At 44.4% G+C, this 18,271-nt stretch overlaps 1 protein-coding gene across 4 annotated transcripts in view; it reads right to left on the bottom strand.

Moving 5' to 3' along the window:
- ASTN2 (astrotactin 2) overlaps positions 1-18,271 on the bottom strand; it is an 854,016-nt gene that overhangs the window by 587,945 nt on the left and 247,800 nt on the right. For 3 of the 4 annotated variants that reach the window (XM_038744812.1, XM_038744815.1, XM_038744814.1), the window contains exon 4: positions 15,252-15,401. The exons of the other annotated variant lie outside the window; for it this stretch is intronic. In XM_038744812.1, the coding sequence (XP_038600740.1) occupies positions 15,252-15,401 (150 nt within the window). The remainder of the gene's footprint in view (positions 1-15,251; positions 15,402-18,271) is intronic. 4 annotated transcript variants of the gene reach the window in all.

Here is an 18,271-nt window from a genome sequence, read left to right as displayed (position 1 = left end):
GAGGGTCCTGAGGCCCAGAGAAGTTGAGTGACTTGCTCAAGGTCACACAGCAGGCATATGGTTGAGCCAGGATTAGAACCCAAGTCCTTCTGACTCCTAGGCCCTTGCTCTATCCACTAGACCATGCTGCTTCTCCGGGGCCTGCCTTTATGTCCATGAGGAGTAGACTCTGATCTATACTTTCTGAGACCTGCTAAATCGATCCATTAATCATATTTATTGAGTGCTTAGTGTGGGCGGAGCACTGTAGTAAGCACTTGCGAGAGTACAATATAACAGACACATTCCCTGCTCACAATGAGCTTACAGTCTAGAGGGGGAGACAGACTTTAATATAAATAAATAAATTACAGATATGTACATAAGTGCTATGGGGCTAGGCGAGGGACGAATAAAGAGAGCAAGTCCCTGTGACACAGAAAGGAGTGCAACAAAAGAAAAGGAGGGCTTAGTGAGGGAAGGCCTCTTGGAGGAGATGTGCCTTCCAGAAGACTCTGAATGTACAGAAAGTAATTTTCTGTCCGATACAAAGAGGGAGGACATTCCAGGCTAGAGGAATGGCGTGGGAGAGAGGTCGGCGGCAAGATAGACAAGTTTGAGGTACAGTGAGTAGGTTGGTATAAGAGGAGTGAAGCATCCAGGCTGGTTGTAGTAGGAGAGCATCAAGGTAGGAGGATCCAAGATGATTGAGTGCTTTAAAGCCAATGGTAAGAACTTTCTCTGTTTTACAGAGGTGGATGGGCGACCACTGGAGGTTCCTGAGGGGTGGGAAACATGGAATGAACATTTTTTGTAGAAAATTGATCCAGGGAGCAGAGTGAAGTATGGATTGTAGTGGGGAGAGACAGGAGGCAGGGAGGTCAGCAAGGAGGCTGTTACAGTAATCAAGGTGGGTTAGGATAAGTGCTTGTATTACCTGGGTAGCAGTTTGGATGGAGAGGAAAGGGCAGATTTTAGTGAGCTTGTGAAGGTTGAACTGGCAGGATTTAGTGATAGACTGCATATGTGGGTTGAATAAGAAAGAAGTTAGGACTTGAAATGACTCAGGTCACCAGGATTGGCCCCACTTCCCTAGCCAGAAAGGTTTTGGAAAAGAAACAGCGTGGCCTAGTGGAAAGAGCATGAGCCTGGGAATCAGAAGACCTGGATTCTAATCACTTCCCTACTATGTGGCCTTGGGCAAGTCACTTAACTTCTCTTTGCCTCAGTTTCTCTATCCTGTTCTTGCTCCTAGACTGTAATCTTGTGGGCAGGAAATGTATTTGTTATATTGTACTCTTCCAAGCTCACTCTGTAAAGTGCTCTGCAGTAAGTGCTTAATAAATACAACTATCTGACTCCTTCTTAGATTGTGAACTCCAAGTGAGACAGGGACTGTGTGTTCAACTTGATTATTTTCCATCTACCCCAAAGCTTAGGACAGTGCCTGGCAAGTAGTAAGAGCTTAACAAATATTATTTTTTATTATTACTATCGCTGTCATCATCAATCTCTCCAGTGGCCTGGAGTCATTCTCACATAGACCTGGGATGAACACTGGGAGTCTCAGACTACAAGTATATACTGTTTGCTAAATACAAATACAATAGAGTTGGTAGATATGATCCCTGATCACAGTGAGGTTACAGTCTAGAGTGGGAGACAGTCATAAAAATAACTTACAGATAGGGGAAATAGTAGAGTATAAGGACAGGGAAAGAATTGCTGTGGAGCATGGGTACATTTCAAATTGCTTTATAGGTACATAGCCTAGCACTTAGGTGATTTGGAGGTGGGGGCGAATTGAGGAAATGAAGGCTTAGCCAGGAAGGGCTGTATGATCTTTATCATGGGAAACAACATGGCCTAGTGGATAGAGCATGGGCCTGCGGAGTCAGAAGGACCTGGGTTCTAATCCCAGCTCTGGCACTTGTTTGCAGGGTGACCTTGGGAAAGTCACTTAACTTCTCTGTGCCTCAGCTACCTCATCTGTAGATTGGGGATCAAGACTGTGAGTCCCATGTGGGACAGGGACTCTATCCAACCTGTTCAGCTTTTATCTACCCCAGAGCTTAGAACAGTGCTTGACACACAGTAAATGCTAATATCAGCATCATTAATATTATCATTCAATAATAATAATAATAATAAAGGTATTTGTTATGCGCTTACTATGTGCAAAGCACTTTTCTAAGCACTGAGCACTGTTCTAAGCACTGAGTACTGTTCTAAATGAGCTGGCCCCCTCCTACCATATCTCGCTTATTTACTACTACAACCCAGCCCTCACATTTTACTCCACTAATGCCAACCTAATCACTATACCTTGATCTGGTCTATTTTGTCACCTACCCTTGCCACATCCTCCTCTGGTCTGGAACACCCTCCCCCTTCAAATATGACAGATTCATTCTCCCCTCCCTCAAATCCTAATGAGGAGAGGCTTTCCCTGACTAAGCATTCCTTTCTGATACTCCCTCATCCTTCCGAGTTGCCTAGGCACTTAGATCTTTACCCTTTAATCCCTTGATATTCAACCCACCTTCAGCCCCACCACACTTATTTACATATCTGTAATTTATTTTAATGCTGGTCTTCCTTTCTAGGCTGTAAACTCCCTGTGGGCAGGGAATGTTTCTATTAACTCTGTTGTATTGAACTTTACCAAGTGCTTACTACAGTGCTCTGCAAACAGCAAGTGCTCGGTAAATACCATTGATTTACTGATGGAGAGTTTTGAAGGTAGGGAGACCCTCTCCCTCAGGTTGGTGTGGAAATATGGCCAGGTCCTCAGGGGTCCTGTTTGGTCCAGGTCAGGGATAGATAAATCAGTTGATCAATCAATGGTATTCATTGAGTGCTTATTGTGTGCGGAGCACTGGACCAAGTGCTCAGGAGAGTACAATATAACAGATTTGGTAGATATGTTACCTGTCCACAAGGAGCTTACAGTCTAGAGGAGCCCTTGGGGCTATGTCCAAATTGGGTTGAGCAATACTTCAAGCTAATTTCACCCTTCTTGTGAGACAACCTGCCTAAACTGTTTCAGATCTTAACCAGCCTTCCATTGATTCAGCACCAGGGTCAATTCTATATGGAGGCGAGAGGGCCCATTTCCAATTTGGAGAGGATAGTAGAGTTGTTGCTTTCTCCTGGGCTGGACTCCCAGTCTTGCTTACCCCAGATCTCTGACAAGACCTGAGAGTTCCCAAGCAAGGCTGAAAGTCACCAAATCAAGTCTGACTGCTGATGCTCAAAGGCCCCACCCCCCCTCCACAACCCACACCTTGGCCTCTTTTTAACCCCACACACAGAAAAGTTGGACCCTAAGCAATTCAGTCAGCTCTTCTCTTCCTTATCCCTTACTTCTCTAATCACCTGCTTCCCTTTTGGTTCTTTCAGAAAATTATCAGTTGGACTCTCAAATGGTCCTTCTCCATCCAAATCAACAATCCTAGGTAATTTATCTCCAGCAGGGAATAGAAAAAATGGAATTGTCTTCACTTCCAGACTTAAAAGAGTTTAAAATACAGAGGGAAGAAGATGAAGTGGAGGAAGGCTAGTTGCTTCAAGCCGTGACCTATTTCTCCTTTACTTATTTCCCTGCACATTTGTGAAGCCTTCCTGTTGACACAAACTGCTGCCATTTTCCCTCCAAGAGTGGATGCAATTCACCAGAGGATGGACAGAGAGATAGCTTACAATGATAGAAGCCTCTGATAATTCCCAGTAATAACAGCCATCAATATTTCATATCTTCATGAAGCGTGACTAACATCCATTCTATTCCAACTGCATCTTTTAGTAAAGGTTGTCCCCATATTTTAAAAAGATTGAAAAAGGATGGTAGGACAGATTGTTTGGATAACTTACTTAACCCATCCGAACCTCAGTTTCCCAAATTCTAAAAATAAATGTGGCATGCGAAGCTCATAAGTGTTCTGAAATTGAGCGATTGTAAAGCATTCTGAGATCCACAGTTAATGGGGTTACATAAGAACAAAATCCTCCTACTTATTATCTGATTTCTAATAATCTCTTCCCAAATCTTATCTTCAAAACCCTATTACCTCCCCTGCCGATTCCTCTTAACGTCTCCTCTCTCACACAATTATTTATTATTGAACTCCAAACACTGTTTGGGGAGACAGTGGGTAGAAAACATGCTGTACAAAATAAAGCTGGATTGTCCTTATTATATGCTAGGATATTAAAAAATGTATATCTTCCTGGCGGGCCCTGTCTGAGCTGCTGGTATTAGAGACATTTAGTACGAAATCAGACATAATGACCAAATCACTACTCGCAGCCTCAAATGTGGTTAGTGTGCAGTTAGCACGGTGAGAGAAAAAAGGAGAGGGGCTCTTCTGTGATTTGTTTGTGGGGGTTTTTTTTGTTTCATTTAGGCTCTGTAAAGTCCTGTGGAACCTCTCGCAACTATGAAGGAAATCTTTTTGCCGTTAGCAGTTCCTGCAGAGAGAGAGCTCTCCAGCTTCAAGATCCTGATGAGGTTAAGCATTAATTAAATCGAACTGCGAGAAAATAATTATGCCCACATATCTGTCAGAGCAAGTTGTCACTATCCAGTAACAAAGTTGGATACAAACTCCATCAGCAAAACTGTCAGGCGGCTGTTAAAGGAAATAAATGTGTCCCAAATGGATAATTTCATTTGGGGGGTGGGAGGGGGATTGTATTGCAAAGGATTAATGAGGCGAAGGGTTGGTGTTTTCAATTGGATGTAAAATGCAAACAGAGTAAGTTGTGATATCATCATTTAACCTTAATGTTCAGTCACATTCCAATTTCTAACATGCAGGCAGGACAATTATACGTCGTACATCAAATCAAAACTTTCCATACACATAAAGAGATTAAAGGAGCTCTTTTCTGATGGACAAAGGGTCATGATCCAAAAATGTAATCCCCTTTCCACAGATGCCATATCCTTAATAATAAAAAGGAACATGAATACAGACCCTGCCGGGCAATTAGAGGATTTCACGGAGAGATGTTTGGTGGTTTTTATCTGCTGCCACTGAAGATCTGAGTGGGAGATGAGCCTCTGTTAAGATGAAGAGAAGGCAAGTGTTGAGGGCAGAGGCAGCAGAAGAGACCATCAGAAGAGATATAGAGGGAATTAAATTCACCCGGAGAGAACAGACTCCACTTGTATCTATGACGTTTGGACACTTGATATTCACTCCATCCCAACCCCACAGCACCTATGTACGTATCATTAAATTATATATGATAAATTACTCATTTATTCATATTAATGTCGGTCTCTCCCTCTAGACTGCAAGGTTGATATGGCCAGGGAATGTGTCTTCTAATTCTGTTGCACTGTACTCACCCAAGTGCTCTGCACATAGTAAGTGCTCAATAAATACCACTGATTGACTGACTGACTGGACCGACCCAATAACCTTCCGTCCTCAGTCTTCAATATTGGAGGACACCCAGGAAGGAGAGCAAAAGTAATGAGGATTAAGGCATCTCCATTCCTCGAAGCCTTTGGCAATATGACAGAAATATGTCTACCAAGTTTGTTATATTGTACTCTCTCAAATGCTTAGTACAGTGCTCTGCACACAGTAAGCATTCAATAAATATGATTGGTTGTTTGACAGCTTTGCCTCTGACTGGGCTCATTTGGTTGGTGTCCTGTTTGAAATCTGAGGGCTGGACTGGATTGCCTCTTGAGGTCACTTTCCAACCTATAGAACTAGGATATCTGGTGTGAACATATTTGTCTCCTAAAGTTACCAATTTTGTTGTGATATACTCTCCCAAGTGCTTAGCACAGTGCTCTACACCCAATAAGCACTCAGTAAATACCACTGATTGAGTTAGGTTACTTTGTCTCAAGGTAATTAGTAGTACTAGTAGAAGCATTTATTAAGTGCCCACTTCTTTTTACTATGTGCCAGGCACTGTACTAAGCACTGAGTTACGTACAAGACAACCAGGTTGGACTCAGTACCCGTCTCACATGGGGCTCACAGTGTAAGTAGAAGGAAGTAGGATTTAATCCCTAGTTTATGGAAGTGGTACCTGAGGTGCAGAGAAGTGAAGTGACCTGCCCAATGTCACACAAAAGACAAGTGGCAGCAGAGTCAAGGTTAGAAACCAGGTCCCCTAACTCCCAAGCACATGCTCTTTCCACTTAGGCCACACTGCTTCCCACTTGGTATATCGCACTGTACTAGGTCCTTGGGAAGTAAAGAATAAAGCAGTGACATGCTCTCTGTCCACAAGGAATGCATCCTTTAATAGGAAACAAATATAAAAGTATTTTAAACTAGAGTGCCGAAATAGAGACCTGAATAAAAATATACACAAGTACTGAGGAAGGTGTAAATATGTTCATAAATGCTAGCGAGTAGGAGACAGTGAGACAAATGAAAGGCAAAGGCAGGTAGGGAGAACAAAGAGACAACCACTGAGAGAAAGAAAATCAGGCACAGAAAGACAGGGACCAAAGACAGAAAGAAGGACAAAAGAGACAGCATGAAAAAGACAGAGGAACTAAAAAAACAAAAGATAATTGAGGCAAAAAGAGATATGGAATGACAAAGATGGAGAGACAGAGAGAACTGAACAGAAGACAGCAGAACCAGTCCAGATCAGACATGCTGCAAGTCAAAAGGAACAGACACCAAGGCAGTGACTAGCCTGGGAGATGAGAGCACATAGCATGGTGGTTGGGAGAGAGACAATCAATCAATCAATCTATCAATTGTATTTATTGAGTGCTTACTGTGTGCAGAGCACTGTACTAAGCGCTTGGGAAGTACAAGTTGGCAACGTATAGAGACAGTCCCTACCCAACAGTGGGCTCACAGTCTAGAAGGGGGAGACAGAGAACAAAACCAAACATACTAACAAAATAAAATAAATAGAATAGATATGTACAAGTAAAATAAATCAATAAATAAATAGACAGTGTGTAAGAGGGTCAGAGTTTAGCCACGGAAGAAAACGTGGGAGTGGATTGACGAGGGTGGCAGAAAGGATTTGCCCTTATTTTCAAATCTGTAACCATGTCAGTGTGCTCAGGGAGAGTCCTAGAGCCTTCTGGGCTAAACTGAACCTTTTAAACAACTGTCTCCATCACCACCCCTAATCCCCAGGTCCACAGAAGTTTAGTAACCTCTCTTCAGGTGGGCTGGAACTAGATGGCTGGTTTAGTCCTCCAGTTGCTAGGACCCACCATCCCCTAGGAAAGATATGGCACCAGTGTAAGCTACCACACCAGGGTTAGCAGAGGGTGGAGCTCAACCTGCCAAGATTTATCTGAGCTCTCTGACTCCACCCATATAGGAGAACAATGATGAAGGCTCAGACGAGGTGGAAGTTCAGCCACAGGGTTTGTGGGGATGTGTTTTGCGCATTGCGCATAAATTTATTTATTTTATTTGTACATATCTATTCTATTTATTTTATTTTGTTAGTATGTTTGGTTTTGTTCTCTGTCTCCCCCTTTTAGACTGTGAGCCCACTGTTGGGTAGGGACTGTCTCCATATGTTGCCAATTTGTACTTCCCAAGCGCTTAGTACAGTGCTCTGCACATAGTAAGCGCTCAATAAATACGATTGATGATGATGATGATGATGATCCATGCCAGACCGGATTGAAAGAGAAACTCGACATATTTCAGACACACAAGCAGAACCCCCTGAAGGAGACAAACACTTTCTGAAAAGCAAACTATTCAGAGAGGCATGTCAGAGAAGATTTATGGAGAAGCAGCTGTGTGATCTGCCTCCAAATCAACTGCTGTTTTCCATAGGCTGGGGAAATCCATGGAGCTTGTACAGCTTAGCCAGCACAGACCAACATCACCTGTGAGGGAAGTGCCAGAGCCCCTCAAGGGACAAGGAATGCAACAAATTCCCACCTGTTTTCTCTCCCAGAGCTTAGTGCAGTGTTTTGCACACAGTACATGTTTAATAGTAATACTACTACTACTGTTAGAGTCTTTGTGCTGGTCAAGATCCCAGCCTTCAGACCAGAGATAGAGAAGAAATCCAAGACCTGTCAGCCCAAAACAACTGCAAGGTAATGCCACCCAGGCCTGTGGCGTGGGTTTTTTAGAGTGTCAGAGACACATTCAGAACAGCTTTAACTGGGTAAATAAATTCTCCCAGCTTTCTTTGACCTCTCACCCCAAGCAAATCCAACAGGAAATTATTTTTCAATTCCATGTCCTCTCCGTAAAATCAAAATGGTACCGCTGTCCTACTGGGGAAAGGATAAGAAGGGAAAAGGTGAACCACAAATTGTGATACACAACTGGATTTCCCCATAAAGACATGTCACTCAATCAGCTTTCCCCCTCTTTTCTAACCTCAGCAATTACCTACTACAATCCAGCCTGTACACTTCGCTCCTCTAACACCAACCTTCTCATGGTACCTCTATTTCATCTGTCTTGACTCTGACCCCTCACCCATATTCTCATTCTGCCTTGGAACACCCTCCTTTTCATAGCTGACAGACCACCACTATCACAGTATTCAAAGGCTCTACTAAAATCATACATCCTCCAAGAAGCCTTTCTTGACTAATCTCTCATATCCCCACCCCATTTGACCTTACTTCTGCATCACCTGTGCACTTGGGGCTGTACCCCTCAGGCACCTTGATTCTCCAGCCTCAGCCCCACAGCAGTTCCAAACATATCCTTACACTCTATCACTTCCTTTATCTGTAATTTATTTTAATGTCTGCCTCCCTCCCCCTCAAGTCTGTAAACTCTTCGTAGGCAGGGCTCATGTCTACCAATTTTATTGCATTACACTCTCCCAAAAATTTAGGACAATGTTCTGCACTCAATAAAGGCGGCCTAATTATAATTAATAATTGTTAAGCACTTATGAAGTTCCAGGCATTGTACTAAGTGCTGGGATAGATATAAGCTAATCACGTTAGACACATGGGGCTCACAGTCTTCATCTCCATTTTACAGATGAGGTAACCAAGGCACAGGGAAGTAAAGTGACTTGCTCATGGACACAAAGCAGGAAAGTGGCAGAGACAGGATTAGAATCCAGGTCCTTCGGACTTCCAAGTCCATGCTCTATCCATTAGGCCATGCTGCTTCTCCATTTGATTTGGTAAAGAGGAGGTGGTTGGAGACTTTGGAATGAGCAGACCAAAGGAAAGCTGTGAATACCTCCATATACATTGGAGGCAATCACTCAGGACCTTCTCAGACATATGTGGCCAAGCTGACACACCTTTTCCCTCTTGCTGGGAAGTACAGGTGGTTTAGTCCACACACATGAAGTGGCTCAAGTGGAATGCAGCATGAGTTTTGAAGCTTGTGATGGTCTTTCCAAACTATTTAGGGCAGCAAAGTGACTCCATGGATTGCAACGGTGAACTGGAACCTTTCTGACATCAGACTGTTGCTCACCAAGTTATTGCTCTTTTTGAGCTTGTCATTGTCCTTGTCTTCTGTGTGGTGCTTGTTTTCATTGTTTCATCTTTCACTGTCTGCTGCCCATTTTAAAACCCCATTTTATTTTTATATTGGAAGCCCTTGGAAGGACTTGGATCATGTGGAATTATCACCAGCACTTAGTACAGTGTTTGGCATGCAATAAGTGCTTGATGAATACTACTACTACTCTTGCTACTACTAGTATTTATTAATCCTTTACTGTATGCAAAGCAAAATACTAAGTATGGGAAAAAATACAAGGGTGAGAATTATACTTTTTTATGGTATTTAATAAGTGCTTAATCTGTGCCAGGAACTGTTCTAAGTGCTACAAATTAGTCAGGTTGGACACAGTCCCTGTCCCACATGGGGCTCACAATATCAATCCTCATTTTACAGATGAGGTAACTGAAGCCTAGAGAAGTGAAGTGACTTGACCAAGGTCACACAATGCACAAGTGGCAGAGCTGGGATTAGAACCCAGGTCCTTCTGACTCCCAGGCTCGTGCTCTATCCATTAGGCCATGCAGCTCTACATAGCCCTTTATAATAATAATAATGACATTTATTAAGCACTTACTATGTGCAAAGCACTGTCTAGGGGATCACAAGCTAAGTGTAAGGGAGGAAAGGGGACTGGTGACAGACACATGAGAAACGTTAGAACAATAGGAACACAAAAACAACAGACAGGTTTAAGTACAAAAAAAAAAGAGGTATTACAACAAGGCCCAAACCTTACAAGAGGCGATGCAATTACATGACCTGTCAATCACCCTTGGTGTGACAGGCTCACCTAATGTTTCAGGGGAAGACTGGGCAAAGATGGATGTTAGAAGGGAAGGTTAAAAAGGGAGGCAGACACAGGAGAGAACGCTCTCCCTCACTTGCTCTTGCTCTTCGTACCCTGACCTGAAGAAGCTTTTGTCCAAGACAGAAACTGTGTAGCAGGCCTGGCCTTCCACAAGGAGAAATAAGAGGATGGCCAGGATCAGGCTACATCAATCTGTAGTTAAGCCAGGATTTTTATTTAAAGATTCTATTCCCTAATTATGGTTGCTGGAAGTTTACAGAGTCCTTGCTAAGATAAAATTAAAAAATTGAGATTGACACTGCTGAAAATAGACTGAATACTTCTGTATTTCTTTTCTATGAAGAAGTCTGCCATGGAGTGTGTGTGATGTGAACCCATTATCACCAGAAGACTTTTTTCCAACCAGCTGCTGGGCTCACTGACCACATAATGTGGGGAAACCCCCAAACCTTTCTGTGCCTCCTGAGAGTCCAAATCTTTCAACACACAAAACCGTGGCAGCAAATTGCCTTATTAATAGGATATATCCACTGGAACGATTTCCAGAGGGGAGTGCAAAGGACCAATGGGACTCAAAGTCAAAAGATCTGAATTCAAATCCCAGTTCTCCCACTCATCTGCTCTGTCACCGTAGGCAAGTCACTTTACAACCTTGGTTTCTTCACCTATAAAATTGAGGGTGGAGGAGGTGGGGTGTATAAGAGACCTGCTCTCACTATTTAGAATATGAGCCTCATACACAACATAGACATATCTGGACTGAATATTTTGCATCTAAACCAGTGCTTAGGTACATAAAAACACTTAATAAATGCCTTAGCTATCATAATAATAATAATAATAATAATAATAATAATAATAATAATGGCATTTGTTAAGTACTTACTATGTGCAAAGCACTGTTCTAAGTGCTGGAATCTGGCAGTGCAGACAGTTGAAGTTTGGCTCAGGGCTGATACCAGGGCTGAGAGATTTGAGTTGAAACCTCCTGTCTGTGCAGGGGTGAAAGAAAACTAGACAAAGATCAGATTGGGGTTATGGAGCCAGGGCACCTTTAAAATGCCCTGTTGTTCCATTAAAATGGGTGTTGCATGGGACTGGCGGACAGGAGGAGGGAGAGGGGGTCGAAGTAAGGAATTTCAAACCATGAGAGAACTGGGATTCCAACTCATCCTGATGACCACTGTGAAAGAGGGGAATCCCAAGGCTACTAGGTTGGGCCAGAAGCTGCAGCAGTTAAAAGAGTGGGAGAAGCAGCAGGAGCTAAGGTTGGTTTCTCCCGTCCCGACACTGAGGCAGCCCCCAAACCCCACCCAAAGCCCCAGCAGTTAGCTGGGGAAAATAGCAGCAAAGTTGGTGGCTAACTGGCTACCTGGAATACTGTAGCCCAGTCCCACAATAGGGTCTCCTCCAAGGGGCTGCTGCTACACTGGGGCCAAGTCAGCTCCTCAGCATGCCCTCCAGCATTAAATCTGCAGCAATGTTCCAGTTGTCCCACAGAAAGATGGATAGTTTGGAGTAACACAGCTCTTAAGCAGAGGCCACTACAAAAGTGGACAGCTGAGGGGGGCATCCTGAGAAATGGCAAATATCCCAGGGAAGGGAATCTGTCCTGTTGCTTCCTGTTAAATATTTTAATGCAGCAATAACTAAATAAGCAAAATAATTTAAAACCATTAAAGACTCTGAATATTTTCTTCAATCTAAGTGAATAATTTATGGGTTGGAGCTGTAATAAAAAGAAAACCCAGCACAGGGCTTACATTGCAGGGAAAATGCAACCAGAATAAAAGATCATGTTTCAGGCTCATAAATAAATGAACAACCCATCGAGAGTAAACAGGCAAGAAAATGTTTCTGCCTCCTGGTGCAAGAAGTCAGACACAAACCCAAGGAGAAATGGCAGAGGGGCTGCCCCAGTCTGCTAGCCAGGGTTGATTCCCGCTGGGCCCAGCATTTGATTGAGAGATCCAAAGTGAATTGAGCTGTGTGTCACCAAGTCTGTGGGCACTACAGCAGTGGAAAAGAGTTGCCAGTCATTCTGTGACCTTCAGATACCACTGCCCCTTTGCTTTAGCTGTTGGCTATCAGGTGATAATATGAGGTGAGCCACCCAAGCTACACATGTAGGGTTGGGGGCCATGAATCCCCAGGTTATGACTTCTTCTCAGTGTTCTAGGTCCTCCAATGGCATCTGCTGTTTCTGGGTTTTGCTTCTCCATGTGACGGCTTCTTCCCAGTGTACTAAGTCCTCAAACGTCATTTTCTGTGTCTGAATTTTGTTCTGATCCCAGGAACCTGTCTCCTATCAACAGAGGGGAGCCAGGAGCATCTGGATGCTGAGAGGGGTGTGCTGTGTTCTGCCTCGTTCAACATGTGCACAGAGCACGGGGGGCACTGGATAATAAAGGCACTATAGAATGAGGGCACTGGAACTTCCCTGGTACCAAACAAGAATCAGGATAGACTTCTGAGTATCCATTTTGGAGCCTGATTAAGAAAATACTGATTGCAGGTATTCCTGCCACCATCCCCCAAGTTGTCACAGAAAGGATGTGAGTATCAGGGATCGACAGGGCTGGGTCAGAGAGGTCTCTGATGCAAACAGAACAATAGACCAACAGGGGCTACAAGCACCATCTTCTGAGAACCTCCAAGTTCAGTGGCTAGAGGAATAACCAAACACATCAACAGAGGACCAACAGCAGCTGTATTGATGCTGGGGAGAAAAGATTGAGTAACTTTGACAGAAGGCTACATTGAGTTCAAACTAGCCACTTATGTGTTGAGGCTACGTTGGCACTTGTATAGACACAGGCATGCACACATATACACTGTAGGAACTGTAGGAACCCCTACAGTAAGGAACCCCTTACTGTAGGGGTTCCTAAAGGTTCAGTTCTTGGTCCCCTTCTGTTCTCGATCTACACTCACTCCCTTGGTGACCTCATTTGCTCCCACAGCTTCAACTATCATCTCTACGCTGATGACACCCAAATCTACATCTCTGCCCCTGCTCTCTCTCCCTCCCTCCAGGCTCGCATCTCCTCCTGCCTTCAGGACATCTCCATCTGGATGTCTGCCCGCCACCTAAAACTCAACATGTCCAAGACTGAACTCCTTGTCTTCCCTCCCAAACCCTGCCCTCTCCCTGACTTTCCCATCACTGTTGACGGCACTACCATCCTTCCCATCTCACAAGCCCGCAACCTTGGTGTCATCCTCGACTCCGCTCTCTTGTTCACCCCTCACATCCAAGCCGTCACCAAAACCTGCCGGTCTCAGCTCCGCAACATTGCCAAGATCCGTTCTTTCCTCTCCATCCAAACCGCTACCCTGCTCGTTCAAGCTCTCATCCTATCCCGTCTGGATTACTGTATCAGCCACCTCTCCGATCTCCCATCCTCTCCCCACTTCAATCCATACTTCACACCACTGCCCGGATTGTCTTTGTCCAGAAATGCTCTGGGCATGTTACTCCCCTCCTCAAAAATCTCCAGTGACTACCAATCAACCTATGCATCAGGCAGAAACTCCTCACCCTCGGCTTCAAGGCTGTCCGTCACCTCACCCCCTCCTACCTCACCTCCCTTCTCTCCTTCTACAGCCCAGCCTGCACCCTCCGCTCCTCTGCCGCTCACCGTGCCTCGTTGTCGCCTGTTCCGCCATCGACCCCCGGCCCACGTCATCCCCCAGGCCTGCAATGCCCTCCCTCTGCCCATCTGCCAAGCTAGCTCTCTTCCTCCCTTCAAGGCCCTACTGAGAGCTCACCTCCTCCAGGAGGCCTTCCCAGACTGAGCCCCCTCCTTCCTCTCCCCCTCCTGCCCCTCTCCATCCCCCCCGCCTTACCTCCTTCCCTTCCCCACAGCACCTGTATATATGTATATATGTTTGTATGCATTTATTACTCTATTTATTTATTTTCCTTGTACATATCTATTCTATTTATTTTATTAATATCTTTTGTTTTGTTCTCTGTCTCCCCCTTCTAGACTGTGAGCCCACTGTTGGGTAGGGACCGTCTCTATATGTTACCAACTTGTACTTCCCAAGTGCTTAGTACAGTACTCTGCACACAGTAAGTGCTCAATAAATACGATTGATTGATTGATATACACAACAACCACACACTGATACTCTCCTTCCACTATTTTCAATTTGGTTTCCAAGTTCAAATTTTCTCTTGATGAGTACACTTTGAGATGAGAGAACCCCAAATGAAATCTCTCAAAGGTGCCTTTAGGGATACGGTTCTTTCTTCAAGGTTCACCTGCTGTCAATCTTTTTCTTATGCAGAAGGCAACAATATTGCTGTCCCCATTGTACAGAGGGAGAAATTGAGACACTGAAGGCGTCAAGTCACTTGCCAAGATAGTAGCATAACCAAGATAAAGATAATAATAATAATTGTTAAGCACTTACTATGATCCAAACACTGTTCTAAGTACTGGGGTAGATACCAGGTAATCAGGCTACCCCACGTGGGGCTCACAGACTTAATTCCCATTTTGCAGATTAGGTAACTGAGGCACAGAGAAGTTAAGCGATTTTCCCAAAGTCACACAGTAGAAGAGTCAGGATTAGAACCCACCACCTCTGACTCCCAAACCCATGCTCTTTCCACTAAGCAAAATAGAGCAAGCTTCTATGTAGTCATTTCTACTATACCTCACACCACGATCTCCCCCTCAAAAAACCCCTCATTTGTGTTCCTATTTAATAGAAACTAGAGTTTGTGTACCTTCCAGGCATTCAGCACCTTCCAGGCCTACGTATACTCCTCCAGCCTCCTTGGCTTTCAGTGCCATGCCCACTTGGCAGGTGTGTAATCAGTCCATTCAATCCCAAACCTTTATATTTGTGGCCAAGATGATGGTCACAGCTCACGACGAGTCCCTCTGGCTTTTCCTCCTCTTGGGGGTCAGTGAGCAGCTCACCACGCCCAGGACATTCCCTGTCCCCTGGGAGAGGAAGAGCCAGCCCATTGGGGCTCAGAAGCGGCATACCTCGAGGCTTGCTCCTCCGCTTCCGCCTCCCCACCGACGCGCTGCGCAGGGCTGGCTGGAGCTGGCCGATCTCTATGGGCGTGTTGGTGCGGAAACTTTCCTTGAACTTCTGCATCAGGGACTCCACCGTCTCCTGCGTCACCTCTGTGGCTACAACGTGGGCAATGGGGCGAAGGTTAAGGTGTGTTTGATACCCAGCACCCAAGATCCTTTTCCAATCATAACCGGCCTGACCCGATCCCCTTCATCCCAAGGTGATGCAGCATCTCTCCTCAAGAAGTTAATATCTCCCCTCAAGAAGTTAATAATCCTTTCTACACTTCCCTTTTGACCCTCGTAGGCTTCTGATTTCACTGAGAGAGATCTGATTCTGGTAGCGTTTTAAACCCTCGGGAATGCTAACAAATCTTCCTAGAGTATTGTATTTTCATTTTCTGGTTACAGTCGGAATCCCACATTTTATCTTTGTGTACCTATAAATCACAGTCAAATAACATGGAAATCAAAGACAGAGAAGACAGATTTGTTTGGGATTCATGACAGGATAGGTAGAAATGCATTCCCATTTTGTTTTCTTCTTTTTGGAAATAACCTGCTAGGAAAGCTGCTTGGAAGTGGCCTGCTTCTGTTAAGAGTGGTAAAAGAAAGACAAGACCAACTCAAGGAGCCAGATCAGAAACAAAATGGCCTGCAGGGGAAAGACACCAGATGTTCAGCTACTTGATTGAAAATCTCCAAAGGAGAGGGGGAAAGAGCAACAAAGTTATAAGAATGATGTTTGTGGGCAGGAAGAATAGGGAGAAATGGGATAAAGCAGTGCAACATTGACAGAGGCAAAGAGAGAAAGGAGATAAAGCAGAAAGGAACTAATACACTTTCTCTCTCCCTTGTTTGGTTTTCTTGGTACTGTAATGGCTACGAGTTCCTCTCTTGCTTCCAAGATCCCCTCTTAGAAGAGGAAGGGAAGGGACAATACTATTTTTCTTCTTGTGGAGTAATCCCTAACCACAGAATCAGAGGTATGAAGGGCTTTTCAGGTTCTCTGAGAACCTTGTGCCACTGCTGGAGAGAAAATACTGGCCTGGTTGGATAATTGGTCTGACCCAGTAATGATGGGGCTACTGGTCTGCGGGCATGATGTTGCCGTCAGGAAACCCAAAGAGGCAAAATCAGTCTCTGAAACTCGTTCAACCTGAACAGTGGCGATCCAGGAACTGGTCCTACAAACCAACCAGGAGATTTCACCACTTGCTTTCTGGAGCTCATTAGCAGATTTCTAACTGAAGCAGCTAATCCAAATATGACTTCATGGGAAGAGTTCTCTCCCAAACACTTAGTACAGTGCTCTGCACACAGTAAGTGCTCAATAAATGCCACTCGTTGGTGAGCCTGTTGTTGGGTAGGGATTGTCTCTATGTTGCCAACTTGTACTTCCCAAGCACTTAGTACAGTGCTCTGCACACAGTAAGAGCTCAATAAATACAATTGAATGAATTGAATGAATGAATGAATAAGGAGGGGCAGACTTGGCTGGAGACAGTTTTCCTGTAACCTTAGGTAGCTCAGTATGATGAGAGGCAGTAATACCTCTCTAGTAACATCCATCTGTCCCCAGAAGCCCCTCCTTAGGAAACTCCAGCTCCCTCAGGCTTGACAGCACAGGGAATTTTCCTATTTTCTGGGAGGAGTCAGTAGTGGCAAGGAAGAATTTGTGATCCAAAGAGACTTTCCTTTTCCAAATGCCACATTCAAACCATCCTGGGTTAGATGGGACAATATATCACTCCAGCTCCTCATTATTCTGTATCTGATTAACCTTAAACACAGCAAATGGACTGTAGGGCAAAGATACACTGGTGGTAGAGAAGCGAAACTCACTTCAAAGAAAAATCTTAAAGCAACACCATACATGGAAAAGACTGATAGTCCATCCATATTCTAAGCTCCTTTTTTTTAAAATGGCATTTGTTAAGGTTTGCTATGTGCCAGGCACTGTACTAAGCACTGGGGTAGCTACATGCTAATTAGTCTATGTCCCATGTGGAGCTTACAGTATTAATCCCCATTTTACAGATGAGGCAAATGAAGCACAGAGAAGATAAATAGCTTGCCCAGGGTCACACAGCAGATAAGTGGAGGAGGGAGAATTAGAACCTAGGTCCTTCTGACTCCTAGGCCTGTGCTCTACTCCATAGGCCACGCTGCTTGTCGGTGCTTCTCCTATGGGCAGTGATCATATCTACCAATTGCCAAGTACTTATCTGCACATATTAAGTGATCACTAAATACCACTGATTGATAGTCAGTCATTGTCAACAAGGAATTTGCATGAAGGGTGGGATAAACCCCCTCCTTGTTATCCAATCATCTAGTAAACTATGGGTCTTTAATCAGCCTTAGCTTTTCCCGCTGTAAACACATTTTAAAACAATTTTCCATGAACTGATCCAAACCCTTCTTGCCCCTATGCATATTTTCCTTCTTCAGGAAAGAGCCATGGTTCTCTGAGCAGCAGGAAAGCCCCAGTCCGGGTTTGTGACTATGGCCTCCGTCTGTTTAGGTATTCCTGCCAAAAGTCAGAACTTGAGGGGGAAGCAGCAGCTGAAAGCTTGGCATTTCAGTTTTGCCCTGGAGGCTTTCACGCCCCACTCTCTACATTCCTCACCTCTGGTGAGGTCTGAAAAATGAAATCTGAAATATTAAATCTACCTCCAGGCCCTAAGAACCACCCTTCAAGGAGAAAGAACTACCAAATCAGCATCCAGGCATGTTCAACAGACGGAGTTTGGTTTGAGCAGTGCAGCAGAAAGAGGGGGAGGGGGAAATTCCACTCTAATTGACAAATGAAGGCTTATCAAGGTTAATTTAAACAAATGATAGTGGTGTAGCATACAGAGAGAGCTCCTGGGGCAGCTAGTTGCTAGGACAGAGGGAAAAGAAAGAAGAATCTTGTGATGCTTGGAAATGCTATGTGGTGAGTAGAATAGAGACTTCATTTCCCTAGGCTTATACTCTGATGG

This window comes from Tachyglossus aculeatus, chromosome 4, assembly GCF_015852505.1.
Source record: "Tachyglossus aculeatus isolate mTacAcu1 chromosome 4, mTacAcu1.pri, whole genome shotgun sequence".
NCBI lineage: Eukaryota > Metazoa > Chordata > Mammalia > Monotremata > Tachyglossidae > Tachyglossus > Tachyglossus aculeatus.
This window is presented reverse-complemented; position numbering and strand designations above follow the sequence as displayed.